We start from the raw sequence: 19,013 nt of genomic DNA on the forward strand, positions 1-19,013 counted from the left end.
ATAGAATTAGCCCTTTCAGCTGGCTTGGGTTCCCCGGAACTGAGTCGCGCTGTATGGGATTAAGAACGGGGCAAAAGGGGGCACAGGCTGCAAACCCAACAGTTTCCACCGCTCGTCTAACCCGCAATGAAAAGGAATAGTTCCCCCCTTTTTTTGTTTCTGTACCTGTTAATGGGAGTGGAAAATGCATAGTGGTCGTTTTCACAAACACCGATAACATTGGGGGTGGGGAATGCAGTCATTAAAACATAATATTTTTGTAGTGTCCAAAAAAGCATTTTTTCAGGAGGTGACAGTAATAGTCAGGGAAGACTGTGTCTCAAAAGCATAATTCTCCAGCCTTCAAATAGGTCAGAACTGAATGCTTTCCCCAATAATATTTTAATGTTAATAGTGATTTCATAGCTCCTCGGCGTCGCACTTCTTGATTTCCTTTATCGTCTGAGATTCTCCGTAAAATAGTGTTCCCATTTCACAGTCGGTGCACTAAGGACCGTTCCCCGTGAAGCCCTGCTGTATGTTATTGGGCCACACCAGTTTTCCTCATTGTAACGTTTTCTCTTGACAGAATCCTACCAAGTGGTGGTCAAAGGCAATGGCTTTTATTACGCAAGGAACATTGACCAAGTTCTCTGCAGTTTCAAGATCAATAACACCATTACTCTTAGTAAGTTGGCAGGTTGCAGCATGGTGCCTTCCCACCCCAGAAAAGTGCTTTCACCATGTTGTGGTGTGAAATGGTAACGGGGAAGAATTTTCACTCTCATGGCTACTTCTGCATCATTCCCATCGTACCTGGGCTTGTCTTGCTGGTCAGAGAGCCAGTGTGGTATAGTGGTTAAGAGTGGTGGACACGTAATCTGGTGAACCGGGTTCGATTTCCCGCTCCTCCACATGCAGCTGCTGGGTGACCTTGGGCCAGTCACACTTCTTTGAAGCCTCTCAGCCCCACTCACCTCACAGAGTGTTTGTTGTGGGGGAAGAAGGGAAAGGAGAATGTTAGCCACTTTGAGACTCCTTCGGGTAGCGATAAAGCGGGATATCAAATCCAAACTCTTCTACGTGCAAGAGATGTTCGGCCAAAGCATTTGTCATTGTTGGAATGGAAGTTACGAATCTGATAATCCAGAACAGAAAAGCACAGGCAGAGTTGCAAAGTTTCAGGAAGATAAGGAAACTTACACTAGTTAAATTTCTGCATGTCCTGCAGCTGATAATGTCAGCCTTTATTCTCTGTCAAGGAGTGCAGCCAGATAGCCACACAAAAAGGGCGTTTGCATTATTTTCCTAGATAAGGATTTCATGAACTTCATCCGAAAGAAGCAAGTTTGAACCTCCCTAACGTATACTTAGGGACGTGGGTGGCACTGTGGGTTAAACCACAGAGCCTAGGACTTGCTGATCAGAAGGTCGGCGGTTCGAATCCCCGCAACGGGGTGAGCTCCCATTGCTCGGTCCCTGCTCCTGCCAACCTAGCACTTCGAAAACATGTCAAAGTGCAAGTAGATAAATAGGTACCACTCCGGCGGGAAGGTAAACGGCATTTCCGTGCACTGCTCTGGTTCGCAAGAAGTGGCTTCGTCATGCTGGCCACATGACCTGGAAGCTGTATGCCGGCTCCCTTGGCCAATAAAGCGAGATGAGCGCCGCAACCCCAGAGTCGGTCACGACTGGACCTAATGGTCAGGGGTCCCTTTACCTTTACCTTTACCTTTAACGTATACTTAGCACAAAAGGGCAACAACTCAACCAGCATCGGTTAGGGAATCAAATCACTCTAAAACAGAACAGACAAATAATTATCTATCTATCTATCTATCCATCTATCTTTCTATCTATCATCTATCTATCTATCTATCTATCTATCTATCTATCTATCTATCTCAATTTGTTCTACTCTGAATGAAATGAAAGGGAAGACACACATATAACCTGTAACTCACTGGCTGAAATGTTAAAAAAAGCAGAAATGAAACCTAAAACTATTTGCTGCTGTAACGAAATTTTTAAAAAAATGAAACCGGCACTCTTCATAAACTTGCCATCTAAAGTTTTTATGGCTGCTTTGTACTAGCATAGAAGTGATTTTTCGTTTCTTCCCTTCAGATGAAAAGCCAACAATTGTTCAAGACACATACTTACTTTGCCCTGCTCCAGTGATAGCAGATGTCGGACAGTAAGTACATTGTGCTTTTACCTGTTCCTCACACCACCTCTTGGCGCTGTGGGTAAAACTGTGGGTGCCTAGGACTTGCCGATCGTATGGTCGGCGGTTCGAATCCTCGCGGCAGGGTGAGCTCCCGTCTTTCGGTCCCAGCTCCTGCCCACCTAGCAGTTCAAAAGCACCCCTAAGTGCAAGTAGATAAATAGGTACCGCTTTCTAGCGGGAAGGTAAACGGCGTTTCCGTGTGCTGCGCTGGTGCTGGCTCGCCAGAGCAGCTTCGTCACGCTGGCCACGTGACCCGGAAGTGTCTCCAGACAGCGCTGGCCCCCGGCCTCTTAAGTGAGATGAGCGCACAACCCTAGAGTCGGACACGACTGGCCCATACGGGCAGGGGTACCTTTACCAAACCACCTCTTACTTGTCGTGTTTTCTTCCCCCCCCCCAAAAAAAAACCCCCACTGAAATGCTAAAATGTGAAAACCGCCAACTGAAATATATCAGTTCTAAGGGGTTAGAAACTTGTGGGGGTGGGGAGAATCATTGATTTCATTGTTTGTTACGATAAACAGAGAACAGAGATAGTAAAAATTATAATTTATTATTTATACCCCGCCCATCTGGCTGGGTTTCCCCAGCCACTCTGGGCGGCTTCCAACAAAAGATTAAAAATACATTAAAACAGAGAGAAAGACCACTGTTTTAATTGACGTCCCTGTTGGCTCTCCAGGGTGGTTTACCTGCAAGTTAGCATGAACAGCGGACTGACGTTCATATCCAGCTCTGTCAGCATCACCAGCACCCGCTGTGTAAGTATGAACCAGGAAACTGAGGGAAGGAAGGACCTAAAACCAGTGGCGTAGCGTGGGTTGTCAGCACCCGGGGCAAGGCAAGTAATTTGTGCCCCCTAACCCATGGATTTGCGCCCCCTAACCCTAACCCCCAGATGTTGCGCCCGGTGCGGCCGGCCCCCCCTGCACCCCCCACGCTACGCCACTGCCTAAAACACAGAAACAAGGACTAAGGGGTTGGGTGGGAAAGTGTTGCTTTTTGAGCACCGATCCAGCTCTCAATAATAATAATAATAATAATAATAATAATAATAATAATAATAATAATAATAATAATAATAATAATAATAATAATAATAAATTACTTATACCCCACCCATCTGGCTGGGCCTCACCAGCCACACTGGGTGGCTCCCAACAGAACATTAAAAACACAATAAGATATCAAACATTAAAAACTTCCCTAAACAGGACTGCCTTCAGGTGTCTTCTAAAAGTCAGATATTACTTGATATCTGATGGGAGGGCGTTCCACAGGCCGGGCGCCACCACCGAGAAGGCCCTCTGCCTGGTTCCCTGTAGCTTCACTTCTCGCAGGGAGGGAACCACCAGAAGGCCCTCGGAGCTGGACCACAGTGTCCAGGCTGAGCAATGGGGGTGGAGACGCTCCTTCAGGTATACTCAAGGGAACATGAAGTGGGTTTGACAGGGGCAGCCAACATTGTTTATTCCTGACCCACTCACATCTAAAGCAGATTCTGCCAGGAACAGTTGTGGTTGGCTGCTTGACAGCGTTATATTTGAAAACACACACAAAATTAAAATGAGGTTTTTAGCACTGTTTTTGTTCTGCTGCAGTCTGGAGTTTCAGTCTCTGGGTGTCGAACCTAGATAGAGGGGGACACTGCTCTCTGAAAACTGCTTTGCACTAGAGAAGCTGTGTCTGGCTTTCAAAGAGATGAGCTTGTGTGGCTTCCTTCTTCGTAAGGAGAAAGCAAGGAAATTGATCTAATGTTCTGCCTGAGGGCATGACCGAAGCCAAACGACACTCGCAGATGTCACAAGTAGCACATTTATTCGCATCCCATTTTTTCTTTCAAAGACACATGAAGCAGCTTACAAAAAACGATGCAGCAGAGGTTAAATTGAAAAACAACAAACGCCGACTAATATAGCAGCAGTAAGCATGGTAAAAGTCCATGATACAAACTTTCATTTAAAAAAACAACAACAGTGGGTCATTAAACGCTTGTTAGATAATAAAAAAAATAATGGAATGAAAAGAATAAAGATTTGCAAATTCAATGCTTAATTGCAAAGGACTTGCGATTAACGGTAGATTAATGGGGAAGAGCTGTAGCCTTGCAGAAGCTCCCTGCTTCACTCTCAGGAGACGGGGAACTGTTATTGGTGATACTGGATGAGGGTGGCACTGTGGTCTAAACCACTGAGCCTCTTGGGCTTGCCGATTGGAAGGTCGGCGGTTCGAATCCCCGCAACGGGGTGAGCTCCCGTTGCTCTGTCCCAGCTCCTGCCAACCTAGCAGTTCGAAAGCACACCAGTGCAAGTAGATAAATAGGTACTGCTACGGCAGGAAGGTAAACGGTGTTTCCGTGCGCTCTTGCTTCTATCACGGTGTCCCTTTGCTCCAGAAGCGGTTTAGTCATGCTGGCCACACGACCTGGAAAGCTGTCTGTGGACAAACGCCGGCTCCCTCAGCCTAAAAGCGAGATGAGCGCCGCAACCCCATAGTCGCCTTTGATCAGACTTAACCGTCCAGGGGTCCTTTACCTTTACCTATACAGTGGTACCTCGGGTTACATACGCTTCAGGTTACAGACTCCGCTAACCGAGAAATAGTACCCCGGGTTAAGAACTTTGCTTCAGGATGAGAACAGAAACGGTGCTCTGGCAGCACGGCGGCAGCAGGAGGCCGCATTAGCTAAAGTGGTGCTTCAGGTTAAGAACAGTTTCAAGTTAAGTATGGACCTCCGGAACGAATTAAGTACTTAACCTGAGGTACCACTGTACTGGTTGCAGCGAAGGAAGCAAGGTGGGGTTTGCAATGTTTCCCACCCAGCGCTGTTTCTTTGATCTAGTTGAAATTTAGAAGGCTGAGCTTCCTTAGTAAAGCCCTCAGCAAAAGTTCCTTGGCTGCATTTTCCGGGTGTCAAAGCCAGAAGCAATGGGCACCCTGGGCTCAGCGGGGGGGGGGGAGATGTTTTAACGAGTGCCCTGAGTACTGAGGGCAGCTTGTGGCACTGATAAACAGTCGTGTGGCTGCCAGTAGTTCAACAAGCAGGGCAGCCGTGGGAAGAAGGAAGTTTTTGTTCCCAGCCCTCCTCCTCACCCTTCTCTGAAGCACTGCATGCTGGGTAATAGAGTCCAGTGGAAACCCAAAGGTGTTTGCAGTTGTAGCTGTTTTAAAGAAAGAGAGGGAAGAAAATACCTGTGCTTTATTTGTTCATTTATTTATATTTTTAAAATTAGTTTTCAATTACAACAATCCAATAATAGCCTCATTATAGCAATGCCAAATTGTAATATAATTCCTAATACAAATCATTCAAATACCAAAGTACTGTATTTGTCACTCTATAAGACGCACCAGACCATAAGACGCACCTAGTTTTTGGAGGAGGAAAACAAGGGGAAAAAATAAATCTGAATCCCAGAAGCCAGAACAGCAAGAGGGATCGCTGCGCAGCGAAAGCAGCGATCCCTCTTGCTGTTCTGGCTTCCAGGATAGCTGCGCAGCCTGCATTCGCTCCATAAGACGCACACACATTTCCCCTTACTTTTTAGGAGGGAAAAAGTGAGTCTTATAGAGCAAAAAATACGGTATATAATTTAGGTGGCCCCCCGCATGCTAGAATTAATGGTTTGATGGTTTACTTTGTTCCTGTGTTCCAAAACCTTACCGATTTCAATTACATGCCCGTCGTAATAGTGATCCCTTATGCAACAGCTGCAATATTAATAACTTCTGTTCATGTTGACACATAAAATAATTTATAAGCGTGCAAGTGAAGATCTCGTATTGAGTCATTGCTTTCCCGGTGTGTGACATTTATTCTGTCCGTGATGTATCTTCCTGTCCTGGCCACCATCACCTCGTACACCATACGTCTGAAACCCGCGATTAAATCCGAACTGCGTCAATTGCAATGCAAAATAAACAATGCCCGGTTCTGTTGCAAAATCCATAACCTAGGAATACCTTGCTTGCTTGCAGCATCGTGGGACCATTGTTTTCATTGTACTTCTGATCCTCTTCCTGCTCCTGGCCTTGGCTCTCTTCTGGTGGTTTTGGCCGCTCTGCTGCACCGTGGTAAGTATTCAAGGCTGTTTTTATTATTACCGTATTTTTCGCCCTATAGAATGCACTTTTCCCCCTCCAAAAATGAAGGGGAAATGAAGTGTGCGTCCTATGGGGCGAATGCAGGCTCCTTGGCTTCAGCGATAGCAACGCGAAGCCTCCGAAGCCTGCGCTCCGGAGGCTTCGCATTGCTTTCGCTGAAGCCAGGAGAGTCTGCTCTTTGAGGCTGGCGGTGGGGGAAAGCAGCATTTCCCCCCACCGCCAGCGCCACAGGCTCGGGGGGCAGCGGGAAGGTGTGTGATGCCTTCGCGCTGCTCCCCGACCCGGCTTTGAGGCTGGCGGTAGGTTTGACCCACAAGCTGGGTCGAAAAGCCCGCAGGAAAAAGAGAAAAGCTCTTTAAAGGGTGCGGGGCTTCTGCGGGCTTTTCTAGGAGGTGGGGGAATTCCCCCACCTCATAGAAAAGCCCTCAGGAGCCGTACAGCCTTTAAAGAGCGCGCCACTCTTGGGGGCTTTTCCCCAAGGAGGGAGAAGGGACTGACTGGTCGAGTCAGTCCCTTCTCCCTCCTGTAGGCTTTTGCGGGAGATGGGGGAATTCCCCCACCTCCCGCAAAAGCAGGGAGAAGGTCTTGGAGTAGTGCACAGGCTGCGTGCAGCCTGTCCGCTGCTCCCAGAGCTGTGGGGGGGTGTCATATTTTTTTCCTTGATTTCCCCCCCTGAAAACTAGGTGCGCCCTATGGGCCAGTGCCCCGTATAGGGCGAAAAATACGGTCTTTCTTTTTAGATATAAATTTTCATTAGGTTTTTTTTAACATACCATTTTCAACAGTAATTAAACATATTTTTACATCTTATTCAATTTTTTTTACTTCCATCAGTCCTGTCTGAAAACTTTCCAATCCAATCTCTTAGTATACATTTCTTATTTTCCCTGTTGCATTAAAACTCATAACCAATGTCTCTATTCTTTATCTGCTTTGTTGCACTTCATATATTTCTCCCTACAAAACTTCTTGTAGTCCTACTAGCGTAATTTGTTGGTTACAATTGCTCTTCAAATAGTTAATATACTTCTTCCAATCTTCTTTAAATCTCTGGTCCCGCAGGTTTCGAATCCTTCCTGTCATTTTGTCCAATTCTGGACTAACAATACTCTTGCCGCTGTTGTTGCATATGAATTTTTTTTTTACATCTTGCCTGTTAATATCCTAACCTATAATACCAAGTAAAAATGCTTCTGGTTTTTCATCTCATATATCATTTCCCAGAAGTTATTTATTTTCTTACATTCCCAGTATTCAAGGCTGTTATTTGGCCAGGGGCAGGATTTAAAGTCCAGGAGAAATGTAAATGGAAGAGAAACACTCTCCCTTGTTTGACCTGAGAAATACAGTGCTTCCACCTCCCTTCCCTGCACGCCCAAAATTGTATTGCTTTCCAAATATAACAAGGCTTAAGAAAACAGCCTCCTCTCTTACTAGGTTCCTGAACTTTTAGCAGCAGGCCGACACGTGCAGATTTAGGAAAGGAAGGTTTTTCTTTTCACTTTAGTTTGCTGCCAGGAAAGGCTTCCTCATTTCTGTGTGGTAGACTGCTGTTATCCTGGGATATTTTTAAATTTTTTTTCACCAAAGGGTCACATGGAAACATTTTAAATATATTAATAGCATCCTAACGCAGTGAGAGGTCTAGGTGCTGATAAAGGGTCAAAGACAGGCCGTCCTTGTTTCTTTTGCTCAATTTCCATCCTTTTTTCTAACAATGAAGGCATAGGAGATGGGCCAGGATAAACTAGGTGAACGTAGTGAGAGATTCAGTCTCAGATCAGTAATGAACTGATGGGACGACTTTGCCCTTTCCTGCTGCTGATCTTTCCCGTTTTGTAAAAAGGCGACAACAGTAAGCGTTCCTTGCAGGGATTTTGTGAAGATTTATTAAGGCAAAAATAGAGTTGCCTGTCCTTAAGCTTGGCTATAAGGAGGCAAAACAATAGGGTACTGAGTGGGAATGGTCAGAGAAGCATCATGAACAGGAGCAGGAAACCTGATTTTAAGAAATTGTATTAAATTAAATTAATTTGGCTTGATTTGTAATAATTGGGAAAATTAATAAAAATAATTTTTAAAAAGAAGTAGCAGCCGAATAATGATGATGATGATGATAATTTATTTGTACCCCACCCATCTGGCTGGGTTTCCCCAGCTCCCAATAGAATATTAAAAACACGATAATACATCAAACATTATAAACTTCCCTAAACAGAGCTGCCATCAGATGTTTTCTAAAAGTCAGATAGTTGTTTATTTCCACAGGGCAGGGGCCACTACCAAGAAGGCCCTCTGCCTGGTTTCCTGCCAAGATGTTTCCAGAGCTTTGGGGCTTATGTTTAACAAAAGGGTGTCTTGAAGAAAGCTTGACTGTGAGCTCCTTTCTCGCAGGAACGGGTGCTGTGTGCTTTCATTGCACAGAGAGCCCTTAGTAGATTCTGCAGCCAGCAGCAAAGCGATTAGAGTCTCGGGCTACATGCCAGGATCCCACCCCAGAACTTGCACTTGCTTGTAAGTTTAGAAAATGAGTCACTTCCTTGCTGCTCAGCTCTGCTTTTGCAAGATACCCCTGGCAGGGTTTTCATCTGGAAGACACTTGCTTTTTTTCCTGGGCACTGGAAAAAGATTCGTGGCGGCTGAGCTTGCAGAATGATACAAAGCCCAGAAACCACGTTTCAGGCAGAGACAGAATTCACTAGATATTAGTGGTCCACAGACAACAAAGCAAGGTTTGGTTTCTAAGGAGCAAACATATTTTTAAAAAATAAATCAATAAGTTATTTCTTCAGAAAAGGAATGCCAAACAATCCTATTTCAGCTGCCACTGAGGGCTGTTTCATATATTGTCAGCTAGAAACCTGGGCCAGCAGCCAAGCTGACTGCCCTGGTATGATCTTTTTATTTCCTGCGTTTATACTTTCTGTGTACATTTTTAAAAAATCTTCAAGTATCCACTGCTTGTTAAACTAAATTTAGCAAGCCAGTAGAATTATATGAGTGGATTGCATTAATTTCCTCAGACCAATTATATCCGCGCCATCTTATACCATTAAACAAAAACTGTAAAAGAACAGTTTAACGAGATTGCCAAGAAGCAGAATACTTCTTCACAGGGAGAGGAATGTGAGCACACTAAAATGCGAGAAGCATAACTGACTCGTTCACGGCTGGTTCACAATGGTAGTAGCCTGTCCTTCCTCGGTTTCTGCATCAGGGTACATTTTCATTTTTGTCAAATTATCCCTGATTTGCCAGGGGTGTTTTAAAGAGTCACACCCACCACAGCTGCACAGCCAGTGGCAACAAGTTAAAGACAGATGTGTGGGCTGGATGGGTGCCACAATTCTCCATGACTAAATGCCTAAGGTTGCAATCCTAAGGTTGCACCCAGCCCCAAATGCTGATTTTTGCCTCTGCTTCTGGGGGGAGCTCCATTGTCGCAAAAGCCCTGAGCTTTCCCCCTGTGGTCTGGAAGCTACTTTCCCGGGGTTACACTAGATGGCCCTTGTGGTCCCTTCCAACTCTACGATTCCGTGATCTGTGAGTTTCAGGGCCCGATGCCAGAGGCTGGATCCCAATGCCCCACAGATCTCCCGAGGGGCCTGATCTTTGGAGCTGGTATAGCGAAAAAGAAAAAAGTGCCTCCCTTTTGCTTTGCCCTTTTGCAGGAGTTGGCAGGATTGAAAGGGCAGCAGTGAATACTGAGGCTTTTCCATTGCCCCTCGCTAGGAATATTGGTGTTTTCCCAGTAGTGATGTATAGAAGTGAGAGCTGGACCATAAAGAAGGCTGATCGCCGAAGAATTGATGCTGTTGAATTCTGGTGCTGGAGGAGACTCTTGAGAGTCCCATGGACTGCAAGAAGATCAAACCTCCATTCTTAAGGAAATCAGCCCTGAGTGCTCACTGGAAGGACAGATCGTGAAGCTGAGGCTCCAATACTTTGGCCACCTCATGAGAAGAGAAGACTCCCTGGAAAAGATCCTGATGTTGGGAAAGATGGAGGGCACAAGGAGAAGGGGACGACAGAAGATGAGATGATTGGAGAGTGTTCTCGAAGCTACCAGCATGAGTTTGACCAAACTGCGGGAGGCAGTGGAAGACAGAAGTGCCTGGCGTGCTCTGGTCTATGGGGTCACGAAGAGTCGGACACGACTAAACGACTCAACAACAACAAAAAGGAATATTGGTGGAGCAATCCCAACCTTAGGTTCATTTCCCATGCTTTAGCAACGGCACTGTTGAGGCTGGAGCAGGAGTGGCTAACTTCTGGGGCTGCAGATATTTTGGGACTCCCAACATCTATCAGCTCCAGCCAGCATATTCCTCCTCCCCCCCCCCATTATATTTTATTAAGTTTCAATATTTTAACATGTATAGTCACAACACGAATTTGTCTTTCATTTTTGTCGCCTTCCTGCCCCTTTTCCCATGGAGTTGTTATTGGTAAAACCTATTTGGTGTTTCGCAACTTTCTGACTAGTTGCAGGACCTTAGCCAGACCTAGCAGAGTAAACGCAGAATCCACGGAAGCAATTGGCGACTTGGCTGCAGACAGGATAGACGAAGCAGGAACCAGGAACTTGTAGTTAGGTGTTTATTATATACAGTGGACTATTTACAGGAACAGAACACGGATCTTATGCTAGCTCTCTCTGATACGACTCTCAGCTCCAACACCTACAACTCCTACTAGCTCTCATTCCAGTTAGTAGGCCTTTAATTATCACTCTCTTGAGAGAGCTTGACCAATCAGGGAGCAGTCTTCATGTCTCTGTTATCACCAGGCAGACTTACTCCTTCAGATTGCCTTCTGGTTGTCTGCCAAACCTTAATTGACTCTGTGTGAGTAGCTGCACGTACACAGTTTCCCAACAGTTGTTTTATCCTCCCCTTCTGTCACACCTCATCTTTTATCTATCGCATCGTAACCACAATATTATAATCTAATTACTTTTGTTGCTCATAGATCAAATTGTACTGGCAGGTTCATCATACTATAATATTTCTTTAACTAGTCTGAAAAAGGCAACCATTCTTCCACAAAACACTCACCATAAGATTCCCTCAGTTTTCCCGATCATTTTGTTGGTTCCGCTTAGTCCATTATCCATTTTTCTTTGGTTGGAAATTCTTCCCCTCCATTTCTGTGCATATACCATATTGGCCCGAATATAAGCCGCACCTTTAAAATTCAAGGGAGGGGGGGAGAGGAAAAAAGGCAATACCCGAATATAAGCGATTCCCTTAAAATTCCACAGGCACTCACACCCGTAAATGGCAAATGTAGAAGAAAATCCTACGGCGATATCATAAAAGCCAATTTTTGTAAGATCACGCATTTAAGCCGCACTTTAATTTTTCACGGTCAGAATTTGGAAAAAAAAGTGTGGCTTATGTTTGGGGCAATACAGTAAAATCCTAGTTGCTTTAATATTTTTGGGGGGTGATTTCTGCCATCATATTCAACAGTCTGTGATTGTGGTCCAATGGCATCTGAGGGGCACCACTGGTCTAAAGACATTAAAGGGCTCAGGTAAAGCCAACCTTTGCGAACCATTTGAAGAGATGAAGTTGATGAGCCGGACTGTTTCATTGAGTGAAAAGGTTGTATGTAGATGGGGGACAAAGCTTGCAGGCACTGACAGGCCTGTGCGTGTGTGTTTCAGGTCATCAAAGAACCGCCACCGCCACCCCCAATGGAACCTGTAAGTATGTTGTTACTCAAGCTGTTACCCCGGAAGCAGCACCATTCCCATAGGGCAGGGGTCAGCAACCTTTTTCAGCTGTTGGCCGGTCCACTGTCCTTCAGACCATGTGGTGGGCTGGTCTATATTGGGGGGGGGGGAATGAATGAATTCCTATGCCCCACAAATAACCCAGAGATGCCTTTTAAATAAAAGCACACATTCTACTCATGTAAAAACACCAGGCAGACCTCACAAATACAGTGGTACCTCGGGTTACATATGCTTCAGGTTACATACGCTTCAGGTTACAGACTCCGCTAACCCAGAAATATTGCTTCAGGTTAAGAACTTTGCTTCAGGATGAGAACAGAAATTGTGCTCCGGTGGTGCAGCGGCAGCGAGAGGCCCCATTAGCTAAAGTGGTGCTTCAGGTTAAGAACAGTTTCAGGTTAAGTACGGACCTCTGGAAAGAATTAAGTACTTAACCCGAGGTACCACTGTAACACAGAGATGCATTTTAAATAAAAGCACACATTCTACTCATTCTACATGCTGATTCCCGGACCGTCCGCGGGCCGGATTGAGAAGGCGATTGGGCCACATCCGGCCCCCCGCGCCTTAGGTTGCCTACCCCTGCCGTAGTGGCTTCTGGGAATGGCAGCGAATGGGGCAGGCTAGGTAGGGAGAAGAGTCTCCCATTAATTTAGCCAGTAAGTGAGCGATTGCAAACTGAAACTTCCAGTTCTCTGGGAAGGAAAACAACACGGTTTCCATTTCATTTTTATGGGGCAAAGAAAGGGCTGTCTAGCTCAGGCTTCCTCAACCTCAGCCCTCCAGATGTTTTTGGCCTACGACTCCCATGATCCCTAGCGAGCAGGACCAGTGGTCAGGGATGATGGGAATTGTAGTCTCAAAACATCTGGAGGGGCGAGGTTGAGGAAGCCTGGTCCACCTCTACCATTGGAGCTTTCCTCTTTTTTCCCTGTCCCTCAGAAGGAAACAGGAATGGTGTTGTTTTCTTTTCCTTGAGATATTTGAGGTCACACTGGGCTGCACTCGGCTGCCAGCTTCCTTTTGCTTAACACAGGTTTTTGTTTTTAAGGAAAAGGAAAAGAGGCACCTTCTCCAACCAGTATCTACATTAGAGATACTCGACACTTTTCCGGCTGAATCTGTTTGGCTAGCGCAGGGTAATGCCCGTTACCCACGCCAGAGCTAGCACACTTAAAACGGAAGAGGAGTCCCAGCAGTGCTAAAAATGTGTAAACGGGAGCGTGGGTGTACGGGTGCAGGCGCTGTTCAGTGTAAATAAGTGTAACATGAGGCACATTGGTGCAAAAACTCCTGATACAGTGGTACCTCGGGTTAAGTACTTAATTTGTTCTGGAGGTCCGTACTTAACCTGAAACTGTTCTAAACCTGAAGCACCACTTTAGCTAATGGGGCCTTCTGCTGTTGCTGCACCACCGGAGCATGATTTCTGTTCTCATCCTGAAGCAAAGTTCTTAACCTGAGGTAATATTTCTGGGTTAGCGGAGTGTGTAACCTGAAGCGTATGTAACCTTTAGCATATGTAACCCGAGGTACCACTGTACAGACTAGTGGAGTTTGAGCTGACAGTGACAGACCAGGAAAGTCTGAGGGGTAATTTGCTTCCAGATGTAGTAGCATTTTCCACAAGAAACCATGATCAAAATAATAGTTGTATAACTGGAGCAATTAATAAACAGGAGTTTGCGAGAAATGTGGATAGTTTCAAAAGTATATAATAAATAAGGTCATATTTTATTAACGCATTGCCCTTTGGAATATCTAGGATTATAACGTACAATACAGCTTTAGAATCTAAATGGATTTTTGAAGCTCTCTCTATATTTGATTACAGATAAATAGCCTTAGCTAAAAAGGCAAAGAGCCCCTCTCTCCTTTTTTTATGCCCTGGAAGGAGCTGCAGCTGGGAAAACAACAAGGTTTCTGTTTGCTGCCAGGCTATCAATGCAGACATGCAAAGCCAAGAATAGAGATTTCAGATGCCTCCTAGTTGACTGAGCTGCTTCCTGAGAATATACACACACAGATCGCTCTCCCTTTCCGTATCTTTCCCACAGGAGTCAGATGATGAAGATGGCTTTCCAAAGAAAAAGTGGCCTACAGTGGATGCGTCATATTACGGAGGGAGAGGTGTCGGTGGAATCAAAAGAATGGAGGTATTGCATTTGTTCTGAAGCCTGGGTGGGGCTCCTAATTCATAGAATCATAGAATCATAGAGTTGGAATAGACCACAAGGGCCATCGAGTCCAACCCCCTGCCAAGCAGGAAACACCATCAGAGTACTCCTGACATATGGTTGTCAAGCCTCTGCTTAAAGACCTCCAAAGAAGGAAACTCTACCACACTCCTTGGCAGCAAATTCCACTGTCGAACAGCTCTTACTGTCAGGAAGTTCTTCCTAATGTTTAGGTGGAATCTTCTTTCTTGTAGTTTGGATCCATTGCTCCGTGTCCGCTTCTCTGGAGCAGCAGAAAACAACCTTTCTCCCTCCTCTATGTGACATCCTTTTATATATTTGAACATGGCTATCATATCACCCCTTAACCTCCTCTTCTCCAGGCTAAACATGCCCAGCTCCCTTAGCCGTTCCTCATAAGGCATCGTTTCCAGGCCTTTGACCATTTTGGTTGCCCTCCTCTGGACACGTTCCAGTTTGTCAGTGTCCTTCTTGAACTGTGGTGCCCAGAACTGGACACAGTACTCCAGGTGAAGTCTGACCAGAGCAGAATACAGTGGCATTATTACTTCCCTTGATCTAGATGCTATACTCCTATTGATACAGCCCAGAATTGCATTGGCTTTTTTAGCTGCCGCGTCACACTGTTGGCTCATGTCAAGTTTGCGTCTGCAAAATTCCTCACATACACAAGCAAACGGTTTGCATGTGACCGTGCGCATTCAGATGATTGGTGTTAAGGACAGGCAGGATCCAGTCTCAAAGTTTGAGAAATCTTCGTAATTTGGGGCCTTCAATCAATCACCTGTTAGTGCCAGGGGTGTCACAGGGACACGGGTGGCGCTGTGGTCCAAACCACTGAGCCTCTTGGGCTTGCCGATCAGAAGGTCAGCGGTTCGAATCCCCACGATGGAGTGAGCTCTCGTTGCTTTGTCCCAGCTCCTGCCAACGCAGCACTTTGAAAGCACGCCAGTGCAAGTAGATAAATAGGTCCCGCTGCGGCGGGAAGGTAAACGGCGTTTCCGTGCTCTGGTTTCCGGCACGGTGTTCCATTGCGCCAGAAGCGCATGCTGGCCACATGACCCGGAAAGCTGTCTGGGGACAAATGCTGGCTCCCTTGGCCTGAAAAGTGAGATGAGCGCCACACCCCCAGTCGCCTTTGACTGAACTTAACCGTCTAGGGATCCTTTACCTTTACCTTTTACATGGATGTCAACATGGGCAATTCATTTATCAAGCCAGATTCTCCACTGATGGCGTCAGTGGAGCAATATTGGTGTTATGCCAGATCGTTCCTGGCCCACACATCACAAACTAACAATTTTATAATAATAATTTTTTTATTTATTATTATTTTTACCCCGCCCATCTGACTGGGTCGCCCTGGCCACTGTGGGTAAACCCCAAAGTATTTTGCACTTGGACCCATGGGAAATCCCAAGGTAATCCAGTAGTGACAGGTTTTTCAGGTTTCACAGTTCTACTGAAATCATATAACCAGTGGGTTTTTTGTGTGTTTTTTAATGTTTAGGGGTACTCTCATTTTGACTCAAGAACACCACCATTTTATAGTTCAAATCGGGAAAAGTAAATACAGTAAATGGACAAAAGTACAAAGAACATTCATTACCTCATATTGCACAGCTGACAGCTGACAGTAACTTCCACATTGGCATGAGGTTGTGTGCACTAACATCTTCCCGAAACTGACCAATCACAGCCCTAGATTCCAATTCCTACTTCACACATTAAACGCTCGCTTCCGCCTGAGACTCATGAAACACCATGGCAGGATATGAGTCCGCCATCGGTGGTAGCACCGGAACTGACGATTCACCGCACTAGAGAAGAAACTAATTTTTTTTAAAAAAAAATTAGTTTCTTCTCCCGTTAGATTCACAAAATGTTTTAGGGGTACGCATACCCCTGCGTCCCCCCAGGAAAAAAGCACTTCATATAACGAAATTAGGATGAGATCACTGTAATTCTTAAAAGTTCAAGGACATAACCAGTTTTAAGCAGATGCGAGTTCATAATTAAAAAATAATACTGAAGTATGGAAGCATAAATGGTATAGAATGAGACTACCCCTTCCCCCATCCCCCCTAAAATAAATAGAAATTCAATCTGAGATAGAAATTCAAAATTATATATATAATGTGTATTAGTTTTTTTTAACATATCGTTTTCAACAGTAATTAAACATCGTTTTACATCTTATTCAAATTTTTGACTTCCATCAATCCTCCCTGAAAATTTTCCAATCTAATCTCTCAGTATGCATTTCTTATCTTCCCTATTACATTTCAAACTCATAACCAATATCTCTATATTTTTCTACTTTGTAACACTTCGTATATTTCTCCTTACAAAACTTCTTGTAGTCCTACTAGCGTAATTTATTGATTACAGTTGCTCTTCAAATAATTCATATACTTCTTTCAATCTTCTGTAAATCTCTGGTCCCGCAGGTTTCGAATCCTTCCTGTCATTTTGCCCAATTCTGCATAGTCCATTAATTTTGTCTGCCATTCTTCTTTCATCGGAATTTCTTCTTGTTTCCATTTCTGGGCTAACAATACTCTGGCCGCAGTTGTTGCATATAAAAACAATTTAACATCTTGCCTATTAATGTCCTGACCTATACCACCAAGTAAAAATGCTTCTGGTTTTTTAAAAAAATGTATATTTCAACATCTTTTTCATCTCATTATATATCATTTCCCAGAAGTTCTTTACTTTTTTACATTCCCACCACATATGATAAAATGTTCCTTCTTGTTCTTTACATTTCCAACATTTATTATTTGTCTTATACATTTTAGCTAATTTCACTGGTGTAATATACCATCTATACATCATTTTCATCATATTCTCTTTCAAAGCATTACAGGCTGTAAAGAGATAGAAATTCAAAATGAGAAAAACATAATATGCATGACTTGGGGGGGGGGGGAATTATGAAAAGTGTTAACCATGGGTAATGGTAGTGCTGTTAGAAAAATAATAGAAGAGTCTTGTGATAAGACAAATGAAACTGCATAAACATTTGTGGACTAAAGCCTTATCAGGTGCATGAGGAAGTCTTATTCTCTTGCACATACAGCTGTGGAGGGGGGAAATGTAAAACAGTGGGGTCAGATGGCAGTGAAATGCAAAAACAGGACCTGTGACAATTCATCTGGCTATTTCCGCAGTCAAAATCACAAACACCTCGCACACAAAAACCCGATTTCCCACCTGCAAGAGAGAATATCCCATTCCGTTGTGTTTTACCTTAATCAGGTGAGATGGGGTGACAAAGGATCGACAGAGGAAGGAGCAAAGCTAGAGAAGCCCAAAAATGCCGTCATCAAATTGCCAGAAGAGGAATTTGAGCCCTGGGAACCCAAGCCAAAGAGAGATCACCCCCGGAGGTTGCCCTCCGAAAGGAAATGGTACACTCCCATTAAGGTAACGCACGTATTTGATTTTCTTCTAGGTTTTGCCAGACACCTGCTCCCAGAATTGAACACCAGAACGGGCGCCGTCGTTCTTTGCCACGATCTTCTTAGGGACCTGCTCTCATTCACATATTAACTGTAAAGAAAGAAACCAAACTAGTTCTTAATTTTATTAAATTTTTATATGCTGCTCAAGAAGCAGAGAAGTGGGAGCGGTTTCAGGCAAGATCTCGTGTGATCTCGCCAGAACCTGCCACCATTGTTGCTGCTTCGTGGGCACAGGATCCAGGTAAGGGTGGCAGCGGCAGGAAGACAATTTCCTGTTTTGCCTCAGGCGGCAAAATGGGGTGGGCTGCCTCACTGCAGAACAGTGATACCCCCTTTTTTCTGTGATTGCGAGTTGTTTTCAACTCTTTTAATCTTGTGTTTTGCCGCTGTAACCTGCCTTGGGACCTTAGGGTGAAAGGCAGGTAATTACGATTCATAATACAGTCGTACCTTGGTTCTCAAATGCCGTGGTATTCGGACGTTTTGGTGCTCAAATGCCAAAAACCCGGAAGTAAGTGTTCTGGTTTTCGTACGTTTTTTGGAAACCGAACGTCGGTCGCGGCTTCCAATTGAGTGCGAGAAGTTCCTGCAGCCAATCGGAAGCCGTGCCTTGGATTTTGAACGGTTTCGGGAGTCGAATGGACTCCCAAATAGATTAAGTTCGAGAACCAAGGTTCCACTGTAATAATAATATAAAAGTCCCAAGGCAAGGCAGGCAAATGCTGCAAGCAGTCCACTTAAATTATGTGAATAGGGCAAGTTATGAGTTATGTGTAAATAATATTTGCCCGTTTAATAGGCCCTTGATCTGATTGCCATGTTGTTAAGATTTCTGAAATATTTTGTTACAATTTTTTTTCAGAAATGTGGGTAACAGTTGGGATTCCAGCCAAATCTAGCCAATGTGGTTAATGATCAAGGATGACGGTGTTGCCGTCGAACCACACCTGAGGAACCAGCGTTTTGTCCTGCCCAATATGATTCCTATGCAATAGATTAACCTTTCTGAACTGCTTAGAATGGCTAAAGACCTCAAATGTTGTTTCTAAAGACTGGTGCACCTTAATTCTGTCTTAATTCAAAGTGTTGGTGCTGGCCTTTAAAGCCCTAAACGGCCTTGGCTCTGTATAGCTGAAGGAGCGTCTCCACCCCCATCGTTCAGCCTGGATGCAATTGTATGCAATTGGTGAATTGTATGCAATTGATGAAATTGTATGCATCATTCCCTCCCCTCCTGTCTTCAGGACTTACACTCCATCACTGCTGGGACTTCTCTCAAAGCCCGGCTT

General features: G+C 44.7%; 1 protein-coding gene across 1 annotated transcript in view; it reads left to right on the forward strand.

Annotated features, from left to right (window-relative positions):
- Positions 1-19,013, forward strand: part of ANTXRL (ANTXR like) — a 52,812-nt gene that overhangs the window by 18,324 nt on the left and 15,475 nt on the right. The window contains exons 10-16 of the mRNA XM_081191702.1: positions 569-667; positions 2,107-2,176; positions 2,892-2,970; positions 6,188-6,283; positions 11,985-12,023; positions 14,114-14,212; positions 17,519-17,686. Coding sequence (XP_081047828.1) covers positions 569-667; positions 2,107-2,176; positions 2,892-2,970; positions 6,188-6,283; positions 11,985-12,023; positions 14,114-14,212; positions 17,519-17,686 — 650 coding nt within the window. The remainder of the gene's footprint in view (positions 1-568; positions 668-2,106; positions 2,177-2,891; positions 2,971-6,187; positions 6,284-11,984; positions 12,024-14,113; positions 14,213-17,518; positions 17,687-19,013) is intronic.

Source organism: Podarcis bocagei, assembly GCF_964188305.1.
Source record: "Podarcis bocagei genome assembly, chromosome: 4".
In the NCBI taxonomy this organism is placed as follows: Eukaryota; Metazoa; Chordata; class Lepidosauria; order Squamata; family Lacertidae; genus Podarcis; species Podarcis bocagei.